The 27,672-nt window shown below is 41.1% G+C and overlaps 1 protein-coding gene across 2 annotated transcripts in view; it reads left to right on the forward strand.

Annotated features, from left to right (window-relative positions):
- The window catches only part of MGAT4C (MGAT4 family member C), a 175,149-nt gene extending 149,489 nt beyond the window's left edge, over positions 1 to 25,660 (forward strand). For both annotated transcript variants that reach the window (XM_056574404.1, XM_056574405.1), the window contains 3 exons: positions 5,537 to 5,686; positions 13,131 to 13,275; positions 23,973 to 25,660. In XM_056574404.1, coding sequence (XP_056430379.1) covers positions 5,537 to 5,686; positions 13,131 to 13,275; positions 23,973 to 25,129 — 1,452 coding nt within the window. In that variant the 3' untranslated portion in view covers positions 25,130 to 25,660. The remainder of the gene's footprint in view (positions 1 to 5,536; positions 5,687 to 13,130; positions 13,276 to 23,972) is intronic.
- The last annotated feature ends 2,012 nt before the right edge of the window (positions 25,661 to 27,672 follow it).

Below are 27,672 nucleotides of genomic sequence, written 5' to 3' on the forward strand. Positions count from 1 at the left end.
AAGATACCTCAAACAAGAATTGAAATACTCTTGGCTGGCTACAAAAAGCGTTTACAAGCTGTGAAACTTGCCAAAGGGGGCAGTACAAGATATTAACTCTGCAGGGTGCCCAAACTTTTGCAGATGCCATTTTTTTGTTTTCTGTTATTTTGAAAGTGTAAATGATGGAAATAAAATCTAACTTTTATTGACATTTTATAAGAATGTCTAATCTGTAATTTGATGCCTTTTGGAGATTTTTTCATCTTGCCTTGGCTTCTTTATGCACATTAATACAAATTTTTACAAACTCTTGATCCCCATTGTGCAAGTAAGGGAAGACTATGGATGTTTCGGTCAGGTGTTGCATCATAAGGCCACTATACATAGGCAACCTTTTTAAAAGTTGTGTTATGTTGGTTTATAGAACTTTAAAAAAAAATTGGATTCTGACTGAACTACAGTAGTTCTGTCAGAACTTTTACTTAACCAATATCCCAAAAGTATGTGTTTTAGAGCCATAAAAGCCCTCTAGAACAATGTTTGGTCACCTAGAAGAGTATCAAAGTTAAATTCAAAGTTACGGCAACATGTATGGCTCTGGGTGAACAAATAATACACGGTAATAATTAAGAGATTAAATAAAAACATACTGCACTAGTTGACTTTTTATGCTTTTTCATAATGAATGCTCAAAAACAATCTCTTTTTTTAGGCTTTTCCTATGTGGTCCAAAAATTATCCTTTTTGGGAGTAGTAACAGGTACTAGCCCTCATTTACTATTGCAAACTCAACATATTTCACAAAAACCCAACATATTAACTAAGGTTTCGACAGAAAATGTGGTGGATTTCAGCTGAGGAAAACCCCACAGATCAGAGCATGTGTAAAAAAAAAGCAAAATGTAGAGAAAGTGGAAAATGTAGGGAAACCTTAGCAAATACCGTGGGAAATAAATTGTAGGGAATTAAACCCCACAAAGAAATCTACACTCCACTCTTAGAAAATGAGGGCCTTTGTGTTTGGAAAGTGAAGAAGCAGCGATTGTTCACAGTTTTGAAAATTGATTCTCATTTTGAAGAATAGGAACAGGATTGACTTCCCAGAAAGTGCACAAAAGTGTCACAAAACCCTCTATGTATGCCTTTTTCACACTTAGTGTAAAATAAAAGTAAACTATTGCACTTAACTTCCAGTTAAAATAGATTTTGCACAATTATATAAGTGGTCCTACTCCTAACAGTCTTGTCTGCTGATTATTTTCCCTCACAGAGATCTTCACCTAATACTGATTATCTCTTAGGTGCTTGAAGGGGTATTCCGCCCCTAGACATCTTATCCCCTATCCAAAGGATAGGGGATAAGATGTCAGATCGCCGGGGTCCCGCTGCTGGGGACCCCCGGGATCTCCGCTGCGGCACCCCGCTATCATTACTGCAGAGAGCAGACTCGCTCTGTGCCTAATGACCAGCGATACAGGGGCTGGAGCATTGTGACTTCACGGCTCCAGCCCCTCATGATGTCATGGCCCGCCCCCTTAATGCCAGTCTATGGGAGGGGGCGTGATGGCTGTAGACTTGTATTGAGGGGGCGGGCCGTTATGTCACGAGGGGGCAGAGCTGTGACGTAACGATGCTCCGGCCCCTGTATTGCCCGTAATTACGCATGGAGCGAGTGTGCTCTGTGCAGTAATGATAGCGGGGTGCCGCAGTGGAGATACGGGGGGTCCCCAGCAGTGGGACCCCGGCGATCTGACATCTTATCCCCTATCCTTTTAATAGGGTATAAGATGCTAGGGGCGGTGTACCCCTTTAAACCATGTACAAAGACTTTTATAGTGGCTCTGACATCACCCCTATACTTGGTTTGGCTTATTGCCTTAAAGGGGTGCTCCGGTGGAAAACTTTTTTTAATGAACTGGTGCCAGAAAGTTAAACAGATTTGTAAATTACTTCTATTGAAAAATCTTAATCCTTTTAGTACTTTTTAGCAGCTGTATGCTACAGAGGAAAGTCTTTACTTTTTGAATTTCTTTTTTGTGTTGTCCACAGTGCTCTCTGCTGACACCTTTGTCCATGTCAGGAACTGTCCAGAGCAGCATAAGTTTGTTATGGGGATTTTCTCCTGCTCTGGACAGTTCCTGATACGGGCATCAGGTGTCAGCAGAGAGCACTGTGGAGAACACAAAAAAGAAATGCAAAAAATAAAGATTTTCCTCCGTAGCAAACAGCTGCTAAAAAGTACTGAAAGGATTAAGATTTTTTAATAGAAGTAATTTAAAAATCTGTTTAACTTTCTAGCACCAGTTCATTTAAAAAAAAAAGTTTCCCACCGGAGTACCCCTTTAAATAGCTGTTTTAAAGGCATTATGGGATTCTCTGAGGGCATGTGATCCTTCCTCCTTCTCCTTTTTGCCACGTGGCTGACATTATTTTTAGCACATTTTACCAAACCAAACAGCCTGAAGTTTGAGTTCTAGTCAAACCAAACTTTTAGCAAAATTCTGACCAAACTTAGTTTCTATGGAGTTCGGTTTTATCATCTCTAATGACCACTGACTTTATTACTGCCACAAATGTTTACTTGCATTCCCATCCCTCAGCACATCACAGATTAAGTGGGGGGGGGGGGGGTTAACTTAGAGGCACATTGTATGTTGTTTTTATTTAAAGGTATATGGCATATGCTCCACCAGGAATTGTAACTATGTGTAGGCTAAATATCTTTTTTCTTTTGTGCTCAACAAGCAACCCAATAATAAAGGGTAAGAATGCATTACTCTTACAAGACCTGGCGGGACTGCTATCTATTTAGTTCTCTTCTGAAACTTGGAGTTTACTGAGTTTTCTGTTCACAGTCTCCAAATGTAACAGAGCCACCAGCTGCACTTTTGCCCACATTATTCCACCTCCCAAGTCTGGGAAGGGCTGTCATCAGGGCAGTACTGGCAGTATTGCTATCAGAGGCTCCGTACAAGTGAAATTTAAAAAGAGGCCTGCTGCAAGGTCCTTTTTACAGCTTTTGGTAAGGGAAAGGGTTGCATACACCCCATCATTCTTGATGGCGATCCTGAGTCTGGGAGAGAGTGCCATACAACAGGGAAAATGTCTGCCATGAGTCCAGTGAGGACTTGGCACTCGGGGGCTAAGATACAATTGCTTATACTATTGCTAATTTATGTCTTCAGATTCCAGGTACTCATCTATATGTATGCATATCGCATAAGCCCTTTTCTGCTGCAGACATATATATATATATATATATATATATATATATATACAAATAATTTCATTTTAGCTACTAATGGTTATTGTATATTTCAGAGCATGTTTCTTACCCATCATGTCAGATGGTCCAAACATGCCCCCCTCCATTCATCTCTATGGGAGAGGCGGAGACACACAAATGCTGTGTTTCTGCCTCTCCCATAGAGATGAATGGAGGGGTGTGTTTGGACCAGCTGAGGTGCTGTGTTTGAAACATCACACACTGGAGCTGAACCGGGGCCAAGCCGTGGCCCCATCCAGCAGTGGCTACATTTCTTAACGCTGGACATCTTCTTTAATGACCTCATTAGAATGATGTTTTAACTCTTTCCTTTCCAGAGTGCACGCCTTAGAGGGAACACTGGTTGTAATAATAACTTACTTATGGCACATTTTAACCACATTTTATACAGAAGTTCAACATTTTGAAAAACCAATGGCAATGAAAGGGTGGATGACAACCAATATTTTTGTATATGTAAGACGAATATTATTATAAAGATATTTTATATATATATGTATATATATATATATATATATATATATATATATATATATATATATATATATATATATATTGGTAATAATGTGTAATAATACATTTTTTACTCATGAACATTTTAGGTTACTGTATATATATGATACATTCTGTCTCAAAAGACTGTGTACATTCTAATCATATTTTAGAAGTTGCCAGATAAATTCCCCTTCCCAGAAAGTCCACTGTCCAGAAGAATATGATCTCTAGGTCCTACAATATCAAAACAGCATTTCTTAGCTCAGAGCTTCCATGACTATCTATTGCTGCACAGCAGGGGATGTATGCTTTATTCTCATCTGGAATGCCAGTCAGGCCATAAGAGGAGGCTACCTGAATTTTAAGTGGAGAGAGCACCACCTTTAACAATGTCATCCAATTGATATTTATATTGGAACAGATACTTGCTTTATTGCGGCAAGCTTATATAAAGGTCCTTAAGGCAAAACAAACATGAATCAACTATAAACACACAATACATAAGGATGCATGTTTAAGTGTATTTTTGAGTGGTCAGTTAAAAATGAGATACTTGTATAAGGAATAGTAACCCTTTAAACTATGTTTGCTGGAATCTGATGACATGACTAGATAAATGTAAAAGTATGACTGTGTTTAAATAGCATGAGTACACTGCCCTCTAGTGTTTCAGAAATATACTTCATTTAACTCTATAGCGTGTATTATTCATTTTAGTAAAAGTCTAACAATTACTCCCAGACTCCCAGAAAAGTTATAAACGCTTCGTCATGTGGCATAAATCTCCTAGAGGGGAGTGGCCCTCAAACATTATGTCTGCTGTGGATGCTGCACCATCAAACTTAGCCCAGCATTTAGACACACATTGGGCAGATGTTGGTGTCCTAGACAATTTGAGCAAATATCTTATAAGATCAACTAAAGAATCATGGGTTGAACTTGATATTTTTCTTTTTCACTTCATTAGAGTTTATATGGTCACCTTCTACTATTAAGCCTAAAAGTATGAAAAAAATGCACATGAACCAGGTTTAGAACCCCCTATACACACACACACACACACTCACATTCATCACACTCTGCATCCACCTGGGAAACCCTGTGCCAGACAAAATTAATGCTGTCTGAACCAACATTTTTGTTTAGGTTCATGGAAAGCCATTGAACCAAACTTTTTAAAAGTTTGCCTCTCTATGAGTGATGGTTTGGTAGGTTTCTGTCTGTTCTTCTGCCTGCAAGTACTCTTTAAGAGAGCAAAGTGCAGACTGCACAATAAATAATGAAGAATCATTACCAGCCATTATATCATTGTTACCTTAGTGCCTACTATTTTATTAACTTTTTTAAGCACAAAGGGTAAGATTTATCAAAACGTGTCCAGAGGAAAAGTTGATGAGTTGCCCAGAGCAACCAATCAGATCGCTTCTTTCATTTTTCAGAGGCCTTTTCAAAAATGAAAGAAGTAATCTGATTGATTGCTATGGGCAACTCAGCAACTTTTCCTCTGGACAGGTTTTGATACATCTCCCCCCAAAATGTCTACATATTTGTGATCTATTTTATAATTCCTGCCGTGTGTCACATTTTCTGCAGAATGCCAGACCTTATAAAATGTAATGCAGCACTGGATGTAAACTCTAATGTAATGAAATTGTTACACTTATCTTGAAAATTAAACTTTCCATTACCATTAATGGTTACTCATTTTTCTAACAGGACAAGAGATGCAGCTGAACGACATACTAAATATGTATTTTTCATGTCTTTTATTAGGAAATATATGCATTTATTCATACAACAGCTGAATCTAAATATCTGGATAAAATGAGATGTTTTCGAAAACGCTCAGCGTTACCAGTCCTTGGGGTTCTAATCTTTTGCTTGCTGTTCATGAACTTATACATTGAGGATGAATATGTTGTGGTAAGAAGTAAAGCAAATATTATCATTGTGATCTTTGTCAATGGTATTATTTTGAGCATGCTTACTATTCAAATGTAGATGAGTTTTATACCAAACGTAATACAGACACATTTTCCATCCATATTACAGCTAGAGATGGGCGTATTGAAGCTGATGAACCCAAATTTGTTACGAATTTCATGAAATATTCGATTCGCAATGGATGTGAATATCGCCGTGATTCTATCGCGTGAATCGCTTCATTAAACTCCATTTACTGCGGTCCAGGCTCCAGGGCATCTAAAATGGCAGATCCACGTGTCAGTACATGGGGCAAGGAACGTTGGGAAGGCGGGAAGGCAAGGCGTGAAGGGAAGTAGGCGGAGTGACCCTAAATCACATGCAGGTTGCAGCCTATCAGCAACCAGTCCTCCCTGTGATGTCACAGCCCTATATATTCGGCAGCCATTTTGCAGCTCGTCATATCGATCATTACACTGCATAGAGATAGGACGGACATCGCTGTGTGTGTGTTACACAGAAAAGCTCATTCCAGCAGCATTTCACATCCTAGTCACATCAGCGTTCTGGTGGACAGAGAGCAGTGTTTTTTTCACTGAAAAGGAATTTTACTGCAGCCTTTAACCTCCCAGTCACTTTCTTCAGCACTTTATTACAGAGAGGGGCAGAGAGCTGTGTGGTGCCTCATACATTTTAACAAGCTTCATCTAAGTGGTGTACTATTTTGTACCTGTTAATCTGTCAAAGGCCTAGATACTGTGAAAGTCGAGGCAAAAGTAATCCCCGGCTGGTGTTTTACTCCAAAACGTTTATTAAGTGTACTGTAAGTTTTCTGCCCTCATAAGTGCATACTATATACCTACATATAAATAGTGAACTATTTTGTACCTGTTAATCTGTCAAGGGCTTACATACTGTGAAAGTCCAGGCAAAACTACTCACCGGCTTGTGTTTTTACTCACATACTTTTTGAAGCGTACAGTAGAGCATTTTTCTGCCCTCGTAAGTACATACCACATACCTACATATAAGTAGTGAACTATTTTGTACCTGTTAATCTGTCAAGGGCCTACATACTGTGAAAGGACAGCCAAAAGTAATCACTGGCTGGTGTTTTACTCCAATATGTTTATTAAGCGTCCTGTAGCGCATTTTTCTACCCTCACAAGTGCATACCAAATATCTACATCTACGTAGTGTACTATTTTGTACCTGTTAATCAGTCAAGGGCCTAGATACTGTGAAAGTCCAGGCAAATGATATCTCCAGCTTGTGTCTTTACTCACATACTTTTTTAAGTGTACCGTAGTGCATTTTTCTGCCCTCATAAGTGCATACCACATACAAACATCTAAGTAGTGTACTATTTTGTACCTGCTGTTCTGTCAAGGGCCTAGATACTGTGAAAGTCCAGGCAAAAGTACACAGCTGCTACTGTTCCAGACAAATGCTGTTTTAAGCGTAGTGAAGCATATTGTACTCCACTCATATATGCACTAAGTATGTCATGCAGAGAAGTGCAAGGATGTGCACAGAGGTGTGGCAGAGGCCTAAATTCATCAGGCAGAAGTCGCAGCAGACAAGGGTCGAGTGGCAGCAGAAGTCGCAGTGGGAGGCCTGAGCTCCTTGTATCAGCTAGCGGGTGGCAGTCAGCATGGTTGGCAGTCAGCATGGTTGGCAGTCAGCATGGTGGCAGAAGTGGAAACTTTGGAGCCAAACGTGCCCAGGGTATGCCACCTGCTCCGCGGCAGCCTACCTTCCCGGGAAGTAGTGGAACAGGGGTTCCTGGAGATGACGGCGGTAGTAGTCAATTAGTGCGGACTGTTGGTGGGAAATCAGCCACTTGACAGTGTGGCAGTTTTCCATCAAGAATCCGGAGGAGGTTAACATTAGTGTTGCTCGCGAATATTCGCAATGCGAATTTTATTCGCGAATATAGCATATTAGCGAATTTGCGAATATTCGCGAATATGGCACTATATATTCGTAATTTAATTTTATTTTTTTCACAGTACACATCACAGTTATCATCCCTTTCTGCTTCCAGCTTGTGTGGGGTAAAGAAGGCTCTAATACTACTGTGTGAGACCGGTGTGCGAATTTTCGCATATGCGAAAATTTGCATATGCGAATATTCGCATATGCAAATTTTCGCATATGTTAATTTCTGTATATGCTAATTTTCACATATGAGAATATTCGCATACGCTAATTTTCGCATATGCGAAAATAAATCGAGAATATTACGAATATGCGAATATTCGCGAATATATGACGAATATTCGCCCATATATTCGCGAATATTCGCGAATTCGAATATGGCCTATGCCGCGCAACACTAGTTAACATTGCTACATGCAAGATGTGTCAGCAGAAGGTGAAGCAAGGCCAGGGTCCCAATGTTGGTACCACGGCCCTGAATCAACACATGCTGCGCCACAATAAAGTGGCCTAGGAGATCCGTGGCTCCGATGTCGTGGTCCAGCCTGCTGCATCACCCAGTGGCACGCTGCTCCCTTTTTCAGATAGCCAAGGCTCCACCACCTCAGCCGAAGGGTTCTGTGTGTAATACCCTCTTTCTGTCGCTCCAGATGCTCCTGCTCCTCCAAGTTTTAGTCAGCCATTCCGCCAACAATCCATCGGCGAAGCCATGTCCAAGAGACAACAGTATGCGCCCACATTTCCAATGGAGCAGAAGCTGAATGTGCTCCTGTCCAATTTGATGGTGCTGCAGTCCCTCCCTTTTCAAGTGGTGGACTCTGCACCTTTCAGAGAACTGATGGCTTGTGCCGAGCCGAGGTGGAGAGTGCCAAGCCATCATTTCTTTGCGAAGAAGGCAGTACCAGCCCTGCACAATTTTGTGGAAGAGAAGGTAGTCCAGTCCTTGAGCCTGTCGGTGTGTACCAAAGTGCACGGCAGTGCCGACGTTTGGAGCTATAACTGTGGTCAGGGACAATATATGTCCTTTATGGCTCACTGGGTGAATGTGGTTCCTGCACAGTCACAACACCAACTTGGACAGATCACGCCGCTTCCTCCTCCACACTCTCAGGCCGTTGGTACTGTGACAGTGTTTGACTCTGCCTCCTCAGCCATATTCACCCCAAGGAGAACTCCTCTGTCCACAAAAAATGTGGAGAGACTGACCGTTGTGAAGAGGAATCAGGCATGGATCAGCTAGGATTTCCAGCCACCAATGCATGATGCATCAGAATAGATTGACCATGATACCACACCAACACTTCACAAATATGGATGGTGCCAAACAGATTTAAGGTGCTGCTCCCCAGTTACAAACATTCCTCCGCATCAGACATTTTTTCACCCACCTTCGTCACCGGGTACTGGTATTGCCACCCACCACACCACTCTGTCACTGGGTCACTTTCAGGACTCCTGATGCTGCTGCTGCCACCTCCAGGCTGTCTCATTCAGCCATTATATGGCCTCCTCATGCTTCAGCCACCTTAAGGCTGTGCCATTCATCCAATATATGGTTTACAGATGCTTTAGCCAGCTCCTGTCGGTGTCATTCAGCATTACATGGTTTAGTGATGCTGCTGGGCCTAGGACATAAACAATAAAAGATGAATTTTGAAATGTCCATTGAAGATGTATGGTAACTAGTGCTACCATAAACAAATATTGGTAGAGATTGTGAGGCCCTATTGTCTCCTCATCTGCTGCCAACTCCAGGCTGTGCCATTCAGACACTATATGGTCTCATCATGCTTCAGCCAACTCCAGGCTGTTCCATTCAGCCACTATATGGTCTCTTCTCATGCTTCAGCCAACTCCAGGCTGTGCCATTCAGCCACTATATAGTCTCTTCATGCTGCCACAAACTCCAGGCTGTGCCATTCAGCCACTATATGGTCTCCTCATGCTTCAGCCACCTCCATGCTGTGCCATTCAGACACTCTATGGTCTCTTCATGCTTCAGCCAAATCCAGGCTGTGCCATTCAGCCACTATATGGTCTCCTCATGCTTCAGCCACCTCCAAGCGGTGCCAATCAGACACTATATGGTCTCCTCATGTTTTAGCTACCTCCAGGCTGTGCCTTTCAGACACTATATTGTCTCCTCATGCTTCAGCCAAACCAGGCTGTGCCATTCAGACACTATATGGTCTCCCCATGCTGCCACAAACTCCAGGCAGTCATTCACCCACTATATGGTCTCCTCATACTGATGCCACATCCAGGCTCTGTCATTGTACTGTCATGTGACATGTGACTCTTGTTAGATTTGGTCCTTTGTATCCGCACGCCGAAGCCCGGGACACTAACACTTGGGAGTTCAAATTTCAATTTCAAATTCCTCAATTTCAATTAAAAAATCTTAAATTTCTATTTAAAATTCTAAAATTTCAATGGTCTCCTCATGCTTCTGCCAACTCCAGGCTGTGCCATTCAGACACTATATGGTCGCTTCATGCTTCAGCCAACTCCAGGCTGTGCCATTCAGTCACTATATGGTTTCCTCATGCTTTAGCCAACTCCAGGCTGTGTCATTCAGCCACTATATGGTCTCCTCATGCCCTAATGTCTACTCATGCTGCTTCTAGCTCCAGGCTGTGTCATTCAGCAACTTTATGGTCTCTTCATGCTTCAGCCAACTTCAGGCTGTGCCATTCAGACACTATATGGTCTCCTCATGCTCCAGCCAACTCCAGGCTGTGTCATTCAGCCAATATATGGTTTACTGACGCTGCTGGGCCTGGGTCTGGGCCTAAAATGTTTTTATGGTACCACTAGCTACCCTAAACCTTCAATTTACATTTCAAAATTCATCTTTTAATCTTAGGGATTAAGAAGCCCCAGTGTCTACTCATGTTGCTGCCAACTCCAGGCTGTGCCATTAAGACACAACATGGTCTCCTCATGCTTCAGCCCCATCCAAGCTGTGTCATTCAGCCACTATATGATCTCCTCATGCTGCCAACACCTCTACGCTGTGTCATTCAGCCACTATATGGTCTCCCCATGCTGCTAACATATCCAAGCTGTGTCATTCAGCCACTATATGATCTCCTCATGCTGCCAACACCTCTACGCTGTTTCATTTAGCCACTGTAGGGTCTCCTCATGCTGCCAACACCTCCACACTGTGTCATTCAGCCACTATATGGTCTCCTCATACTGATGCCACCTCCAGGCTCTGTCATTGTGCCGCTCTGCCGTAGTGATTCTAAAAGCGATGCCTGTAATCTGCATGTCATTCTGAATAACAGTATTATTTCACTACCCCAGCACACTCCGTATGCATGTTAGAACAAAATAAAGTGTTCCACGCCCCTATTGAGGTTCTCTGTAGTCCAGAAATAGCCCTTTTTTAATATAAATTCACCACGGATAAATTCGGATCAAACCCAATATTTTTTTTTTTTTTTTGGCGAAACGGCCGAATCGAATTTAATTAAAGGAGTTATCCAGGATTTGAAAAAACAGAGCTGATTTCTTCTAAATCAACACCACACCTGTCCTGAGGTTTTGTGTGGTATTACAACTTGGCTCTGTTCACTGTATTAATTGAGCTGCAATACCACAAACAACCAGGGAATCAATGTGGTGCTGTTTATTGACAAAATCAACTCTGTTTTTTTTTAACCATGGATAACCCCTTTAGAGCTTAACTGTCATTGAAAACAATGTTTGACATGTCAATCAAACATATTGACACACTATGGGGGAGATTTATCATTGCTTTTAGAGCATTTTTTTTTTTGCCTATGTTTTGGTGCAGTTCAGGTGCAAGCAGCATATTTAGCCGCTTTTGTACAACTTTTGATATAGACAGTTTCATTTTTTTAGCCTACCCATAGAACTTTTTCTTTTTGACCATTTGCGACTTTTGTCAAAAGTCGCTATTTTGTGCGCAAAAGTACATTTTTAGGCGCAAAGCACCACCTACCAGTAGGCGTGAGAATCAATTCTACCTTCCACAATTCAACTTTTAACCTCTTATGGACGACAGGGTCCCACTCCCCTTCTATGACACGTGCTCAGGAGCTGAGCGCAGGTCATAGCTGGGTGGTCCTGGTGGCTATCTCCCACCAGGACCCATCTCTAATGCCAGACATCACCAATCACGGTGATGCCTGGCTTTAACTCCTTAGACACCGCAATCAAATTTGATTGTCGCCTCTAAAACGCAAGTAAAAATGTCCCGGCAGCTCTGTGAAAGTAAGTAAAAATACCTAACCTTCCAAATTCAGGACCCTGGAAAGTGTCTATTTCCCTCCCTCACAAGCGTCTAGAAAAAGTGTATGTGGTAGAGCTTTTCCCCCCCTCAGCAAAGCTGCACAAAATTCATCATCCTGCTGCACCTTCTTGATAAATAAGATGCACACTAGTCAAACCCACCACCTAAATAAATGTGGGAAAATAGCTCTATCGTAGACATTCTTTGATTAATCTGGGCCTAAGTTCTTGATATGACTGACTTCATGGGCTAACAGGGTCCATAGAGTAATTTCATCATTTAAGTTGTTTTGATGGTAAAAATAATAGAATATCAATTTTATAATAATAGTAAAAAAACACCATATTTATCAGCATATAACATGCACCAGCGTGTAACACGCACCCTCATCCTTTTTTTCAGGGAAATTTCAGTAAAAATTAAATGAATGACTTGGAAGCTCTAAAATTAATGCCACATCAATCCCCCAACTTTAAATTCCCCCGCATAATTTCCCCCCACCCCTTTGATTCCTCCTGTACCACATCCTTTTCCCCCCTCTGATCCTCCCTGTGCCACATCATTCCCCCCTCCTGTGCCTGCTCATTCCCTTCTTGTCTGATCCCCACTGTGCCACATCTTCCCCCCTCTGTTTGCTCCCCCATGCCATCTTCTCCCCCTCTGTTTGCTCCCCCGTGCCATCTTTCGCCCCTCTATTTGTACCCCTGTGCCATATCCCCCCTCTGTTTGCCCCCCTAGGGCCATCTTTCCCCCTTCTGTTTGCTACCATGTGCCCTCTTTTCCTCCCTTTGATTGCTCCCCTGTTCCTGATCTCTACCCCCCCCCTGATTTTTTCTTCCCTTACCTGGCTTGTGTCTCTGGACTTGCTCTGGCATACTCAGGTGGCGGGTCTTGCAGAGCTATGATATCAGTGAAGCACTGATGAATGATGTCCCCTGCTAGCAACTCTGGTCCAATGGTCACTGATTTAAAGTGGCCAAGGCGCCGGCTGCATTTTTAAGATCAGCAGCCCGGATGTGGCCACTTTAAAACAGTGACTAACGGTGGCTGCTGTGGACCAAGCAGAGGATTTACCGGGGACTACATGCAGGTAGGGTTCCCGCATTATTTTTTAGTTTAAAAAGTGCATGTTATATGCTGATAAATACGGTATATGTTATTTTGCATACTCTAACAGAGAAAAATAATATTGATATGTTCAATATGTAAATTAAATATGCATTTTGTATTTTTATTTAGGAAGAAGATAAAAGACTTAGAGATGCTTCTACTCACCAATTAAATTCAGATTCCTATGGCAATACAGTCAGGGAGTTCTCTAACTTCTCCTCATCTATAAATGTTACATATCAAATATTAGCTGGCATACCAATAGCAAGAAAACGTAAGTAATAGTTTTGATCAGGATCCAAATGCACTAATCCAAGTGCATTTTATGCTTAAGAAAGCTTTAGTGTTTTTAAAACATAATTTTGAGCTGTCTTCTTCTTGTTTTGTGCAATTGCTTTGTTGGAATTCTTGACTTGCCCCAATGTCCATTTGGCACATTTTATTGCCAGTTGCCACATTTTGTTCTGATCTATACACACACACACACACACACTTCAAACAACAAAAAAGGAAAAGCGCAGTACTTGTCTTTAACCCCTAAAAGGTCCAAGCCCATTTTGACCTTAAACACCTCTGGAAAACCCTTTTTTTTTTTTTTTTTTTTTTTTTTTTTTTAAATCAACTGATGACAGAAAGTTAAACAGATTTGTAAATTACTTCTATTAAAAAATCTTAATCCTTCTAGTATTTATAAACTTCTGTATGCTCCACAGGAAGTTATTTTCTTTTTTAATTTCATTCTGTCTGACTACAGTGCTCTCTGCTGACACCTCTGTCCAATTCAGGAACTGCCCAGAGCAGGAAAGGTTTGCTATGGGTCTTTGCTCCTACTCTGGACAGTTCCTAAAATGGGCAGAGGTGTCAGCAGATAGCAATGTGGTCAGACAAAAAGGTAATTCAAATTCAAAGAAAAGAACTTCCTGTGGAGCATACAGAAGCTAAGAAGTACTAGAAGGATTAATAGATTTTTTAATAGAAGTAATTTACAAATCTGTTTAACTTCCTGGCATCAGTTGATTAAAAAAAAAATGTTTTCCAGCGGAGTACCCCTAAGTAGTAAGGACCAGGCCAATTTTATTTTTGCATTTTCGTTTTTTCCTCCTCCCCTTCTAAAATCCATAACCCATATGAGTATTTGTGTTTTGTGTGACCAATTGTACTTTGTAATGACACCTCTCATTTTACCATGAAATGTACGGCAAACCCCCACATTTTTTTATTTTTTCATGAGGAAATTTAAATGAAAACAACTATTTCGGTTTCGTTTCTACATTGTACACTTTACTGTAAAAATTACATGTTTTCTGTGGGTCAATACGATTAAAATGATACTCATTATTTCATACTTTTCTATTGTTGTACCACTTTAAAAAAACATCTCAAACTTGTTAACCAAATTAGTATGTTTAAAATCCTCTATTTTGACGACCTATAACTTTTTAAATTTTCCGTTTAAGCGGTACTATGAGGACTTATTTTTTGTGCCGTGATCTGTACTTTTTCTTGATACCCCATTTGCGTATATAAAACTTAATAAATTTTTTATAAAAAAATTTGGGATTATGATGTAACTTTTTGAACTTTTTTTTTTTTTACCTTTACGCCATTTACTGTACGGGATCATTAACACTATATTTTGATAGGCCGGACATTTACGCACGCGGCGATACCAAATATGTTTATTAATTTATTTAGTTTTAATCTTATTGGTGGTAAAATTTTATTGACTTTTTTTTATTTTTTTTACATTTTCTAGATTTGTTTAATATATTTTTTTTACACTTGAATAGTCCCCATAGGGGACTATTTATAGAAATCATTAGATTGCTAATACTGTTCAGTGCTATGCATAGGGCATAGCATTGATCAGTGTTATCAGCGATCTTCTGCTCTGGTCTGCTCCATCTCAGACCCGAGCAGAAGACCCCTGGAGACAGATGGAGGCAGGTGAGGGGACCTCTGTCCGCTTTTCTAGATGATCGGATCCCCACAGCAGGAGACTTCCCTTTAATGCACCTGTCCATTTTCTCCTTGAGACAAACTCTTCTCCAAGTCCTTCTTCTGAAAACTTTATTCCGGTGTTTTCTGGAACGAATCCGGCGCCTCTGAGGGGTTCTACCACAACCCGGCTTCTATCACAGTGACCTCTTTTTAAGGACTCTTATTAGCCTTTTCGTTAGGGACACTGTCACGATGCCGGCTGGCAGGTAGTGGATCCTCTGTGCCAGAGAGGGATGGAGAGGACCGTGCTAGTGGACCGGTTCTAAGCCACTACAGGTTTTCACCAGAGCCCGCCGCAAAGCGGGATGGTCTTGCTGCGGCGGTAGTGACCAGGTCGTATCCACTAGCAACGGCTCACCTCTCTGGCTGCTGAAGATAGGCGAGGTACAAGGGAGTAGGCAGAAGCAAAGTCGGACGTAGCAGAAGGTCGGGGGCAGGCGGCAAGATTCGTAGTCAGGGGAGATAGCAGGAGTTCTGGTACACTGGTTTTTAAACACACAAAACGCTTTCACAAGGCACTAAGGCAACAAGATCCGGCAAGGAAGTGCAAGGGAGGAGGTTAGATATAGTCAGGGACCAGGTGGGAGCCAATTAAGCTAATTGGGCCAGGCACCAATCATTGGTGCACTGGCCCTTTAAGTCTCAGGGAGCTGGCGCGCGCGCGCCCTAGAGAGCGGAGCCGCGCGCGCCAGCACATGACCGCAGGAGACGGGAACGGGTAAGTGACCTGGGATGCGATTCGCGAGCGGGCGCGTCCCGCTGTGCGAATCGCATCCCCAACGGCCGAGACAGAGCAGCGCTCCCGGTCAGCGGGACTGACCGGGAAGCTGCAGGGAGAAAGACGCCGTGAGCGCTCCGGGGAGGAGCGGGGACCCGGAGCGCTAGGCGTAACAGACACCAACCTTCACAGGCTTATCTGCAGGCTGAGAACTCTTGGCTCGTTCAGGCCTCTCTTCACCTGCAACTTCAGATGTGTCACTGACTTTACTTGCAACTTCTGCCGTTATTTCTTATTTAGCTTCTGCCTCAGAGAACTTCTCAGCCTCAGCATTTTCACCATCAAATGGCAATATCTCTGCAGCTTCAGAGAACTTTTCATAGGGTTTCACCTCCGCCTCAGCTTCAGAGAACTTCTCATAGGGTTTCACCTCCGTCTCAGCTTCAGAGGACTTCTCATAAGGCTTTACCTCAGTCTCAGCTTCAGACTCTACTGTTTGTTGACTCCATTGCTCAGATTCCACCACATTTAGATCAAGCATCTCTATCTCCAGCAGCTTTTGCCCCACAAGCAGCTTTTCTTCTTCAACACAGATGGCTGTGGCTTTGGCCTCAGTTTCCATCTGAGATACTTTTAACCTCTCTTTAGCCAGTTCTGCTAAAGCTTGGCCTCTGCTTTCTTTTAGGACTTTCATGTCTCCTTCCAGCTCTAAATGTGTCCGCTGCTCCCTCTTGACCTCAGCAGAGTTCGCCTTGTCTCTTTCCAGCAATTCTGTCAAGTTTTTGACCGTATCCTCCGGGAGCAGCAGTTGTTCTCGCATCTGCTCATTGGCTAACATTTATCATTGTCTTTAGACTGTTTTTTGTGTCTAGAAAAGGCACACGCAGAGTTTATTTGTGCCTTTTTTGCGCCTTTTGGTTTACACATTTCTGCTGATTTTGAGTTGCAATCCACTGATTATGGCAATGCACATGATATTGAAGGGTTTTATGAACTGCACCACATTTATTAAATGGTAACAGAGCATTTGATCAATTTTGTGCAGGTCACATTTTCTGAAATTTCTCTTCACATACACCAAAAAGCTAAGCGAAATCTTGTCTGGTGTAGTTTTGGAGACTTTTCAGTGGCTTTGTGCCTTTTTTTGCGCCTTTACACAAACCCTTCCATATCATGTGTATTACCAAAATCAGTGGATTGCAACTCAAAATCAGCAGAAATGTGTAAACCAAAAGTCGCAAAAAAACCCTGTTTGCACCTTTTGTAGACACAAAAAACAGTCTAAAGAAAATGATAAATGTCGGCCAATGTACGTTGTGTTCTACGCCTCCAGACTCTGCAACTTATGAGCAATTACCACTTTCTCCTTCTCGAGCTCTTCCATGGCTACCAACCTAGCCTGGTGATCACTTTGTAGAGCCTGATATGCCTCACACAAAACATTCCCGTCTTCCTCCTTGAATGAGATCTGCTTAGCCAGACTCTCCAATTCGCCCTCCTTGCTGGCCACAAGATCTTGGGAGCAGGATGGTTCGTCCTGTAGAGCCGTAAACTCACTTTTGTTGAGCTCCATATCTTTCTGCATCTGAAGCTTCGCTTCTTTCTTTCTTCAAGTCTGCAAGCGTTTTTTCTTTCTCCTCTGTCAAGTGATGAACCTCTTTTCCTTTTGTGCCAATTTAGCGGAAAACATCTGTAAGGTTTCTTCAGGATTCTGGATCTGCTCCCTTTTCTTACCAAGACCAGCTTGTTTTTTCCGAGATCTCTTACTTACAGCGGTCTCCTCACTCTTACTGCTGGACATTGAGACGTTCTCTTGTCCTCTGACAGTCGCCTCTCTTCTTTCAAGCCAACTCGTTCCGACTCCTCTCCTCCTTTAGGAGTGGTTAACCCCTTTGCAAGGATCTTGGCCCCTTGAGCCTCAGGGTAGTTCCCGGACAGTTTCTCGCTGTCTCTCTGCTCACTCTCAGACTTCTCTTTCACTCCACTACTGTCTCTCTGCTGCCCAGCAGAGACGTCTAGAGCTCCAAAGTCTGCAACAACATCTGGTTCAGCGGTTTGACCTTTCTGGTCATGGTCCATCTCTGGTCTAGACATCACATCTCCTTTAATCAGGACTCTGTCTGTGACAGCAAGCTGTCACTGTAGCTTCTTTTCCATTCAACATTACCTCTTCCAGATGACCATGCAATTTCAGCCCCACCTTGGGCTCATCTTTAATTGGTGGATGGAACCCATGTTCCAGCGCCTGCTTCGTTTCTTGTTTTACTGAAGACTCTGTATCAGTCAGAGGCACACTTGTCACTTGAGTCTCTAGATCCTCCTGGACTTGACTTGTGGTCTGTTCTTCAGCTCCCCCAGCAGACTGGCAGACCCCTAGCTGACATATTTCTAGTGACTGCTGACACTCCCTGTCCTCAGCCTCTGCTGAGTAACTCTCAACTAGTGTGTGGTGCAAGTCAGGTGTTGTGGGCCTATCAGGTGTACCTGCTCCAGTCACCTGACAGTCTTCCCATAACTGCTGAAAGAAGTTCCAAGAAGGGCTCTATTGCAACCTTGTGACTCACGGTACCATAAGGAGTAGAAAAACAGACATTAACAGTTTTACAACCCCAAATAACTGCCTGTATGGACACTATAACAGGGTCCGGCTTCACCAGACTTATTATACCCCTAGGCTCTAGCAAAGCAATCATCCTTTTACCACCTACTACCAGCTCACACAGGTTTTCTTTTGTCCTGTCCTGGTTGGCAGCAGTACACATTACTTCAGAAAACATAGGCATGCATTTTTTCACAAAAAAACATTATCTCATTGCATAGTTTCAAAATTTACAGGAAAGTTCGCAACACTATGAACTAACTCATGAAAAGTGTGTTTTGTAAACTTTTTTCCCAGTCCTGCATGCAACATTTTCTGTTCACCAGTAGTGTTGAGCGTGAATATTCGTTATGCGAATTTCTACCGCGAATATCGTCATTTTTGCGATTTCGTGAATATTTAGAATATAGTGCTATATATTCGTAATGACAAATATTAATTTTTATGCACATTTTTATGATAATTTATGTGAATTTCATTACGAATTTTCGCATGAAAAAAAATAGGACGCACATATCGAATATGCGAATTTCACAGTCAACTAGCGACACGGTGCCCACCTTTACCTCTGGGACATTTGTGTGTGACTTCTCTGGCACACTCTCCCCCTCCCACAACTGCCAAAAATAGGTGAAGTTTTCTGCCCAGTATAAACTCCACATTAAGCTCTGCAAACACCTCCATCTCATGGCTTACTGTCCCATAACATGTTTCAAAGTATATTAGAACAGTCTTACCAGGCTCTGGTGGAATCTTCACAAAATTTATTATGTCCGGCATGACTCTGGATATAGCCTGGTGACAGACCAGTTCCACGAACAGCGGGATACCATCCACCATCAACTCATGGGTCCTCATGTCCATCTTTTCTGGCCTACTAACCAGAGGATAATCAGGTGCGAAGATGTCCTCTTGCTGAGCTGCAGCCAATTTCCTCAAGGTGCTTACCATAGCATCCATCTTGGCGTCAACCGGTTGCTATTCACGTCGGTTGCTCCTAACAACGGCATTTCGACGTCGACCCATCTTTGCCAATTAATCCTGCACAGCTTACTGCTTTTGTGCTGCGCAGGTGGCCTGTCCACCTGTCTCCTCACCTGAGAGAGCGCTCACTCGCTTGATGCAATGCCTTCACCACAGGCTCAGTCCTCTCTCTTGTACTCCAAAGCTGTACTCCACATGCACGGTTGGTTGCTCCTGCCAACAACTTCACTGCAACTCGACCGCTGGTTTCTCCTAGCAATGTGCTGCCTGCATTCTCCACCGATTGTAGGGATGCCACCTTGTGGTTTGCTCTGGGATCGTCCTTGACACAGCCACAGGACATGTTTCTACTTCATTCAGCAGGCCAACAACAGTTCTTTATGCAAGTCTGGCTCCTCGCCAGCTTTATTAGACAGGTTGCAGGATAAATAAAAACATAACACAGGAGAAAACAAAATCCTAGACCATCTAGTCACTGACTAAACAACCCAGCATGCCCTGCCTATCAACTGGTAAGCTAGCCTCCACCAGCTTAAAACACAAGTTCCTGCAACCTTTTACTCACTGTTCAAACACAGCGTTTGCAGCCTCTTGCTGAATCTATTAAGACTGCTTGTGTGTGCACTTCACTGTTGGGGGGGGGGGGGGGGTCACTCACAGCACCTGGCTGTGTGCTCCTCACAAGGAACCCTGCCTCCCCCTTTACAGTCACCTTGCTGTCTTCTAGGGAGAGCCCAGACTATTATGTTTCCTTTCCTTATATGCAGACTTCCCACAGTTCTGTTGGCCTCATTAATTAATCACCTGATGAGCATCTCTGCTAGATCACCTAGGATAAAGGACTGGGAAAATACCCTTTCATTGCCTTCAAACCTGCCTTAATGCCATGGTTACCACAATAAAGAACAGTATTACAAAAAAAAAATCTAGTTTTCCATGTTATTCTGCACTCAATACCCCATAATGACATGGTGAAAACAGAATTTAAAAATAATTAGCAAATTTATTAAAAAGTAAAAACAAAAAGTTTGCATAAACGTAGACAAATATTCAGACCCTTTGCTATGACACTTAAGGTATGGCTCGGGGCGGCATCTCACAGTTGACAATGCATGTCAGAGCAAAAACAAAGTCATAAGGCTGAAAGAACTACTGTACAGCTCAGAGACATGATTATGTGGAGGCACAGATCTGGAGAAGGGTACTCAGAGCACAGTGGCCTCCATAATTCTTAAATGGAAGAAGTTTGAAACCACCAGAACAACATCAACTAAAGCTGCAGCAGGAGAAAAAAGAAACACACACATTCAAATATAGGATTAAAAAAAAAAAAAATTGAAATTTAAAGCCGCTGAGGCCTCTAATTAACCCATTTATTTAAAAAAAAAAAATCCCTTCAGTTTTTTTTATCTAAATGAGTCCTTTTCTTCCTCCTGTAAAAATAAATAAAAAAAATAAAATAAATACTTCTCTCTTCTCACCAGCTTCTGTGCTTACTCATGGTCAGATGCAGAAAGTTTCTGTCACACTGCCGAAATCTTTCTGCTTTTTGCTGGGAAACCCCATAGTAGTGCGCAACTTGCAGCAAGCCTACATCAAAAACGTTGGCTTGCTGTGTAGTGTTTGTGTGTGGAGGGGGTGGGGATTACCAGGATTGGCGCAGAACTAGTTGTGACTGAACCAAGCTTTTTTGGCTTCTAACAACCATAGTCTTCTGTCCAAAAGAAAATAAATCCTAATTACCATGAATGTCAATTAACGGAAGGCAATGGAAGAAATAGTTTGAAAAAATTGGCCAGTATTGGCGCTGGTAGTCTGGATATAAAAGGACTATGAACACTGTATTGTCCCTTTAAAATTGTTTATTTCATGTACACACAGGCAACGCGTTTCTGGTCCATACTGGACCCTTCGTCAGGCAAAAGTGTATGTGACTAGATAAGTCAGTGAGGTTAAAATACATTCAGCGGGCATATGCCCGCTACCTCTTGATAAAGCTGCAGAGGCAGCGAAACATGTCGAGGGGGGCAGAGTAGGGACTCAATTTTAATATAAAGCAAAGCAGTAGCTCAGAAATTGCTCAGCGTGCACTGCAGGCACGCCGGGCATCTCCACTTTAGTATAGCCAATCAGAATAGGCTGGAGTACACTGGCCGTGATGTACACTAGCTAGATATTAGTTCAAACACTGAGCTGCTGCTCTGCTAATTTTTAATTCATGTGAGTCTTCATTATATGTTTATGCACAATTACTTTAATAAAGCTTGTGGGTTCACCATAAAGATAACATATATGGGAAATTAGGGATTTTTGGATTCCTATTAATAGGGATCTATAGGTTGATAAATTAATTTAACCCTCCATATATTTGTCCGACAAGTGAAGAATAAAATACATTCAGTACGCAAAAAACAAAGATTAAGTTCATTATGGCATTCTGTATCATCATATGCTATTTCCGTAATTAGTGAGCTCACAGCTGTCCAGCCAGAAGCCCTGTTTGCGGTACAGTGATTAAAGGGGTATTCCAGGAAAAAAACTTTTTTTTTATATCAACTGGATCCAGAAAGTTAAACAGATTTGTAAATTATTTCTATTAAAAAAATCTTAATCCTTTCAATAATTATCAGCTGCTGAAGTTCAGTTGTTGTTTTCTGTCTGGCAACAGTGCTCTCTGCTGACATCTCTGCTTGTCTCAGGAACTGCACAGAGTAGAAGAGGTTTGCTATGGGGATTTGCTTCTAAACTGGGTGGTTCCCGAGACACATGTCATCAGAGAGCACTTAGACAGAAAATAACAACTCAACAGCTCATAAGTACTGAAAGGATTAAGATTTTTTAATAGAAGTAATTTACAAATCTGTTTAACTTTTTGTAGCCAGTTGAGATATATATATATATATATATATATATATATATATATATATATATATATATATATATATATCCTGCATAACCCCTTTAATTACATAGAAAACCCAACATATTGGTATGAATGGAAAAAACACAGTATTTTGCAGCACCTTTAAAACTTAAATTAAAATTAAAATAAAGAAGTGTGTCTTATGCAATTTTGTGCATAATCTGTAATCAGTGAAATACTTATATATATATATATATGAAGATTATATCTAAGCGAATGGGAAAAGGTTTATTCAATTAATGAGTTTGTTTCTTTGGTATGATTACAATTTGAAACTGCATGCATAGGACGGATATGCACAATTTTGTATTGGGAGCGCCATAAGGTTGTAGCGAGGTTCATAAGGGGTTTTTCTAGGGGATTAAGCTTATTCCTGTTTTGTTCTGGACTACTTGGTGAGTGCCCAATCGTTTTCCTGTCTGGTGTTTTGAACTCTATATATTTATTAGTTCTTTATTCAGATCTTTGGAGTTCTGTTCATGACCGCTTATCTATAGTGTCCTCTGTTCACGACCACTGAGTCCTCTGTTCATGTCCATTGATATAGTGTTCTGTGTACTAACTCTCTGATCTGTGTCCTCTGAACTTTATACTATAGAGTTCCATGTTCCTGTTATGTTTCTGGTTTGTGACCAACTATTTACTAGTATGTGTTTTTATTAGGCCCCTGCACTTTAGTTCAGAGAGGGACCGGCGCCCTGCTGTCGATCCACCGGTTAGGGTGGATGGGCAAGAAGGCAGGGAGAGTCAGTTTTAGGGCTCACTCTCCCTGTCCCCTGATCGGTCCCTGACAAAACATAAATTAAAGAGGTGCACCTAACTTTATCTCAATGTGTATTTACATAAAAATGTAAGGAGGTGTATCAGCTGAGCCCGCTCCACACACAAGTAGAGCTGGCAGTGTTATACATCTATAGAACAATTTACCACAATACAGAAGTATTAAGCCCCCCAGGAGTCATGTCACACAGGAAGACTAACATTCCCCCAAAAAAGTTTAATAATATATTTTTTAAATGTTATCATGTTAAAAGAAAATTGATCTCACCATAAAAGTCCAGACTATCAAAATCACTTATGTACCTCAAAATCATATGTACCTCAAAATCCTCTCACATGTCCAGTATAAATAAAAAAAAAATGTAGTTTTAAATCTAGTAATAAAGAACAAACACTTTATGAATTTGATAATCACAATGACAGAGAATACAGGGAGCACAGTAAAAATGAATAAAACAATGGTGTAATTGCGTTGTCTTCCATTCCATCCCAATAAATGTATTTTAAAAATTTTAAGTATATTATATGGTAAATCAAATTCAGCAAAAACAAGCCCCCATATGACTAGCTCAATAAAACAAAATAAATGTGGCCATTGCCAAAAATTTCTGTGGCTGGAAAGACTTTTATTTTATGCAACATTTATTCTTACCCAATTTCAATACCACATACAATTCTACCCACAATCCATTGTAATTTATCAATATTGTGATTTTGTGGCTGCCAGATCTGATGACACCACTAACAAGGCCCTCTTATGATAATAAGTGGTGGATTATTAAATTAAAGGAGTGCATATGAAGCTCTGAATGTATGTCATATTCAAGAGGTAAATCTTTATTACAAGGTCTCAGCCATCCAAAAGCAATTGAATAACACACAAGGTACAATTGCTTTACTTTGTTATTCATAAAGCGAAAAGGAAAAGCACAGTATGAATTCTCTATGTCTTTTCTTTTTGTATAGGTTTTCTAACAATTGGCCTATCATCTGTGAAGAGGAAAAAAGGAAATTATTTGCTTGAAACTATCAAGTCTGTATTTGAACAGTCAAGCTATGAAGAACTGAAGGAGATAGCTGTAGTCGTTCATTTAGCAGATTTTGACCTGGCCTGGTGTGAAGGTATTGTCCAAGATATATTGAGAAAATTCTCCCATCACATCATTGCAGGAAGACTGGCGATTATCCATACTCCAATACAGTACTATCCTGTATTAGAAGGCTTAAAAAGAAATTACAATGATCCAGATACCCGGGTGAAATTTAGATCTAAACAAAATGTGGACTATGCCTTTCTATTAAATTTTTGTGCTAATCTCTCAGATTATTATTTAATGCTTGAAGATGATGTTAGATGTGCTAAGAATTTCCTGACAACAATTAAAAAGGTAATAAATTCCAGGAAGGGCTCAAACTGGGTGACCTTGGAGTTTTCAAAGCTAGGATATATAGGTAAACTATATCATACTCACGATCTACCGCGACTAGCCCATTTTCTACTTATGTTCTACCAGGAAATGCCTTGTGATTGGTTGTTGATTCATTTTAGAGGTCTATTAGCCCAAAAAGAGGCTATTCGTTTTAAGCCATCTCTTTTTCAGCATATGGGATATTATTCATCATATAAAGGTGCTGAGAACAAATTGAAGGATGATGACTTTGAAGAGGACTTGCTTGATATACCAGACAACCCCTCTGCAATTCTCAGCACAAATATGCATACATTTGAAAATTATGAGGTTAATAGGGCTTATAGTAGCGCTGAAGAATATTTTTGGGCCAAGCCTCCTTCTAGTGGCGACTTTTATCATATTGTGTTTGAGAAACCAATCAAAATCAGCAAAATCAAAGTCAACACAGGAACGGAAGACCGTCAAAACGATATTCTACACCATGGGACCCTGGAGGTTGGAGAAAGATTAGTTGGGACTAAGAAAAACAAAAAATGTACAACTTACCTTAGGTTAGGTGATTTCATAAATGGAAACTTTGAAATTGACAATTTAGACCGTAAAGTTCTTTTTAATATTGACTGCATTCGAATTTTGGTGACTAAAAATCAGAATGAATGGCTAACTATTAAAAGCATAAGTGTCTGGACTACTGAGACATTGAACCAATAAAACACTCATTTGCTGCCTTCCTTATGGAAGAAAGACATTTCAGTTGAATGTCAACTGGTCTTTTTCACTCATGGACTACTTTTTGCTAATATGTGAAATGCAAATGGCAAATTAAAAGTGAAAAGGCTCTTTATATTTTACTATTTCTGTCAGGCAATATTTAAGTCAGTTGTTGTTTTTTGAATGTCCTCTATTTTTTACCAAACGGAAGCATAATTTTCCCATAACTTAAAGGTAATTTTGCTGCCTATTTATTTGAAGATTTTATGTGTTTAATCTATGGGAATGTCACTAGGGACATACATAATCTGTCTTGCGTTTATGTTTGTTTTGTCTTTATGGTATAGTATTTTACTACCTCTATTTTCTTTCTATATTGAGCCCATTTTTTTTACCATAATCTTAAGAGTTTAGAGCACAAAACAAACTTTAATTAAACACTGTGATTAAACACTGTGGACAAAATCTTTTTATTTCATGCTTTACTACGAGTTGTTACAATTGAACCCATTAAACTTTGGTGGAAATGCTTATGTGTGTTGTTTATTATAATATTATTTTGTTAATTAAAATTTTTTGTGCTACTTCCTAAATTGATATGTATCAGGAAACAGCAATATTTTCAGCATAATTCACAATTGAGAAGACAGTTCATAAAAATTTGCAAAATTCATACATTTATCAAATTAACTCCCTATTGTACAGGATGGGCCATTTATATGTATACACCTTAATAAAATGGGAATGGTTGGTGATATTAACTTCCTGTTTGTGGCACATTAGTATATGTGATGGGGGGAACTTTTCAAGATGGGTGGTGACCATGGTGGCCATTTGGAAGTCAGCCAGGAAGAGGGTCATGTGACACATCAAACTGATTAGGAATTTCACAAGAAAAGCAATGATGTGCTTGGCTTTAACGTAACTTTCTTCGTTCATTAGTTATTTACAAGTTTCTGACCACTTATAAAATGTGTTGAATGGGCTGCCCATTATGTTGGATTGTCAATGCAACCCTCTTCTCCCACTCTTCACACACTGATAGCAACACCGCAGGAGAAATGCTAGCACAGGCTTCCAGCATCCGTAGTTTCAGGTGCTGCACATCTCGTATCTTCATGGCATAGACAATTGCCTTCAGATGACCCCAAAGATAAATGTCTATGGGGGTCAGATTGGGAGACCTTTGGGACCATTCAACTGGCCCACGATGACCAATCTACTTTCCAGGAAACTGTTCATCTAGGAATGCTCGGACCTGACACCCATAATGTGGTGGTGCACCATCTTGCTGGAAAAACTCAGGGAATGTGCCAGCTTCAGTGCATAAAGAGGGAAACACATCATCATGTAGCAATTTTGCATATCAAGTGGCCTTGAGGTTTCCATTGATGAAGATTGGCCCCACTATCTTTGTACCCCATATACCACACCATACCATACATTTTTGGAGGGATCTATCCAATGTATGAGGATTCCTAGATGAACAGTTTCATCTAGGATTGGTCATCGTGGGCCAGTTGAAAGGCCCAAAGGTCTCCCAATCTGACCCCCTTAGACCTTTATCTTTGGGGTCATCTGAAGGCAATTGTCTATGCTGTGAAGATACGATATGTGCAGCACCTGAAACTACGGATACTGGAAGCCTGTGCTAGCATTTCTCCTGCGGTGTTGCTATCAGTGCGTGAAGAGTGGGAGAAGAGGGTTGCATTGAAAATCCAATACAATGGGCAGCACATTCAACACATTTTATAAGTCATCAGAAACTTGTAAATAACTCATGAAAGAATAAAGTTACGTTAAAAACAAGCACATCATTATTTTCCTTGTGAAATTCCCAATAAGTTTGATGTGCCACATGACCCTCTTCCTATTGAAAAAACACAAAAGTTGGATTCAAAATGGCCGACTTCAAAATGGTTACCACCCATCTTGAAAAGTTTCCACCCTCACATATACTAATGTGCCACAAACAGGAAGTTAATATCACTAACCATTCCCATTTTATTAAGATGTATCCATATAAATGGCCCACCCTGTATATAGTATATAGCTGATTTTTTTTTATGAGTTAAAGGAGTAGTGTAGTGAAAAATAACTTATTCCCTATCCAAAGGATGGTGGAAAAGTTATGGATTGTGGGGGTCCGAGCGCTGGTAACCCCCACGGTCTCCTAAACGGGGCCCCGGCAGTCTGCTGGAAGGGTCCGTGCAGACCCCCGCATGGCGTGTCAGATGCAGTTCCTGCGGGGGTCGCAACGGGCTCTTCCCGCAGACTGCCGATGCCCCGTTCATCAGATTGCAGGAGGTCGGACCCACCTCGATCTATAACTCATCCCCTATCCTTTGGATAGGGGAAGGTTCAGAGGCCTCACACGATGACCTCCTGTCACCTGCATTACTGTGTCCAGTTGGAGCACTACAGATCCCAGCAGTGTCACTGCAGAACGAGGTCATGAAACCTATCATATTATAATACAAAGCTTGATAAGCAAAGCAGTGGGCTGACTTGTATTTTAACATAAATGCACATTAAATATGTGT

Source organism: Hyla sarda, chromosome 4, assembly GCF_029499605.1.
Source record: "Hyla sarda isolate aHylSar1 chromosome 4, aHylSar1.hap1, whole genome shotgun sequence".
In the NCBI taxonomy this organism is placed as follows: Eukaryota; Metazoa; Chordata; class Amphibia; order Anura; family Hylidae; genus Hyla; species Hyla sarda.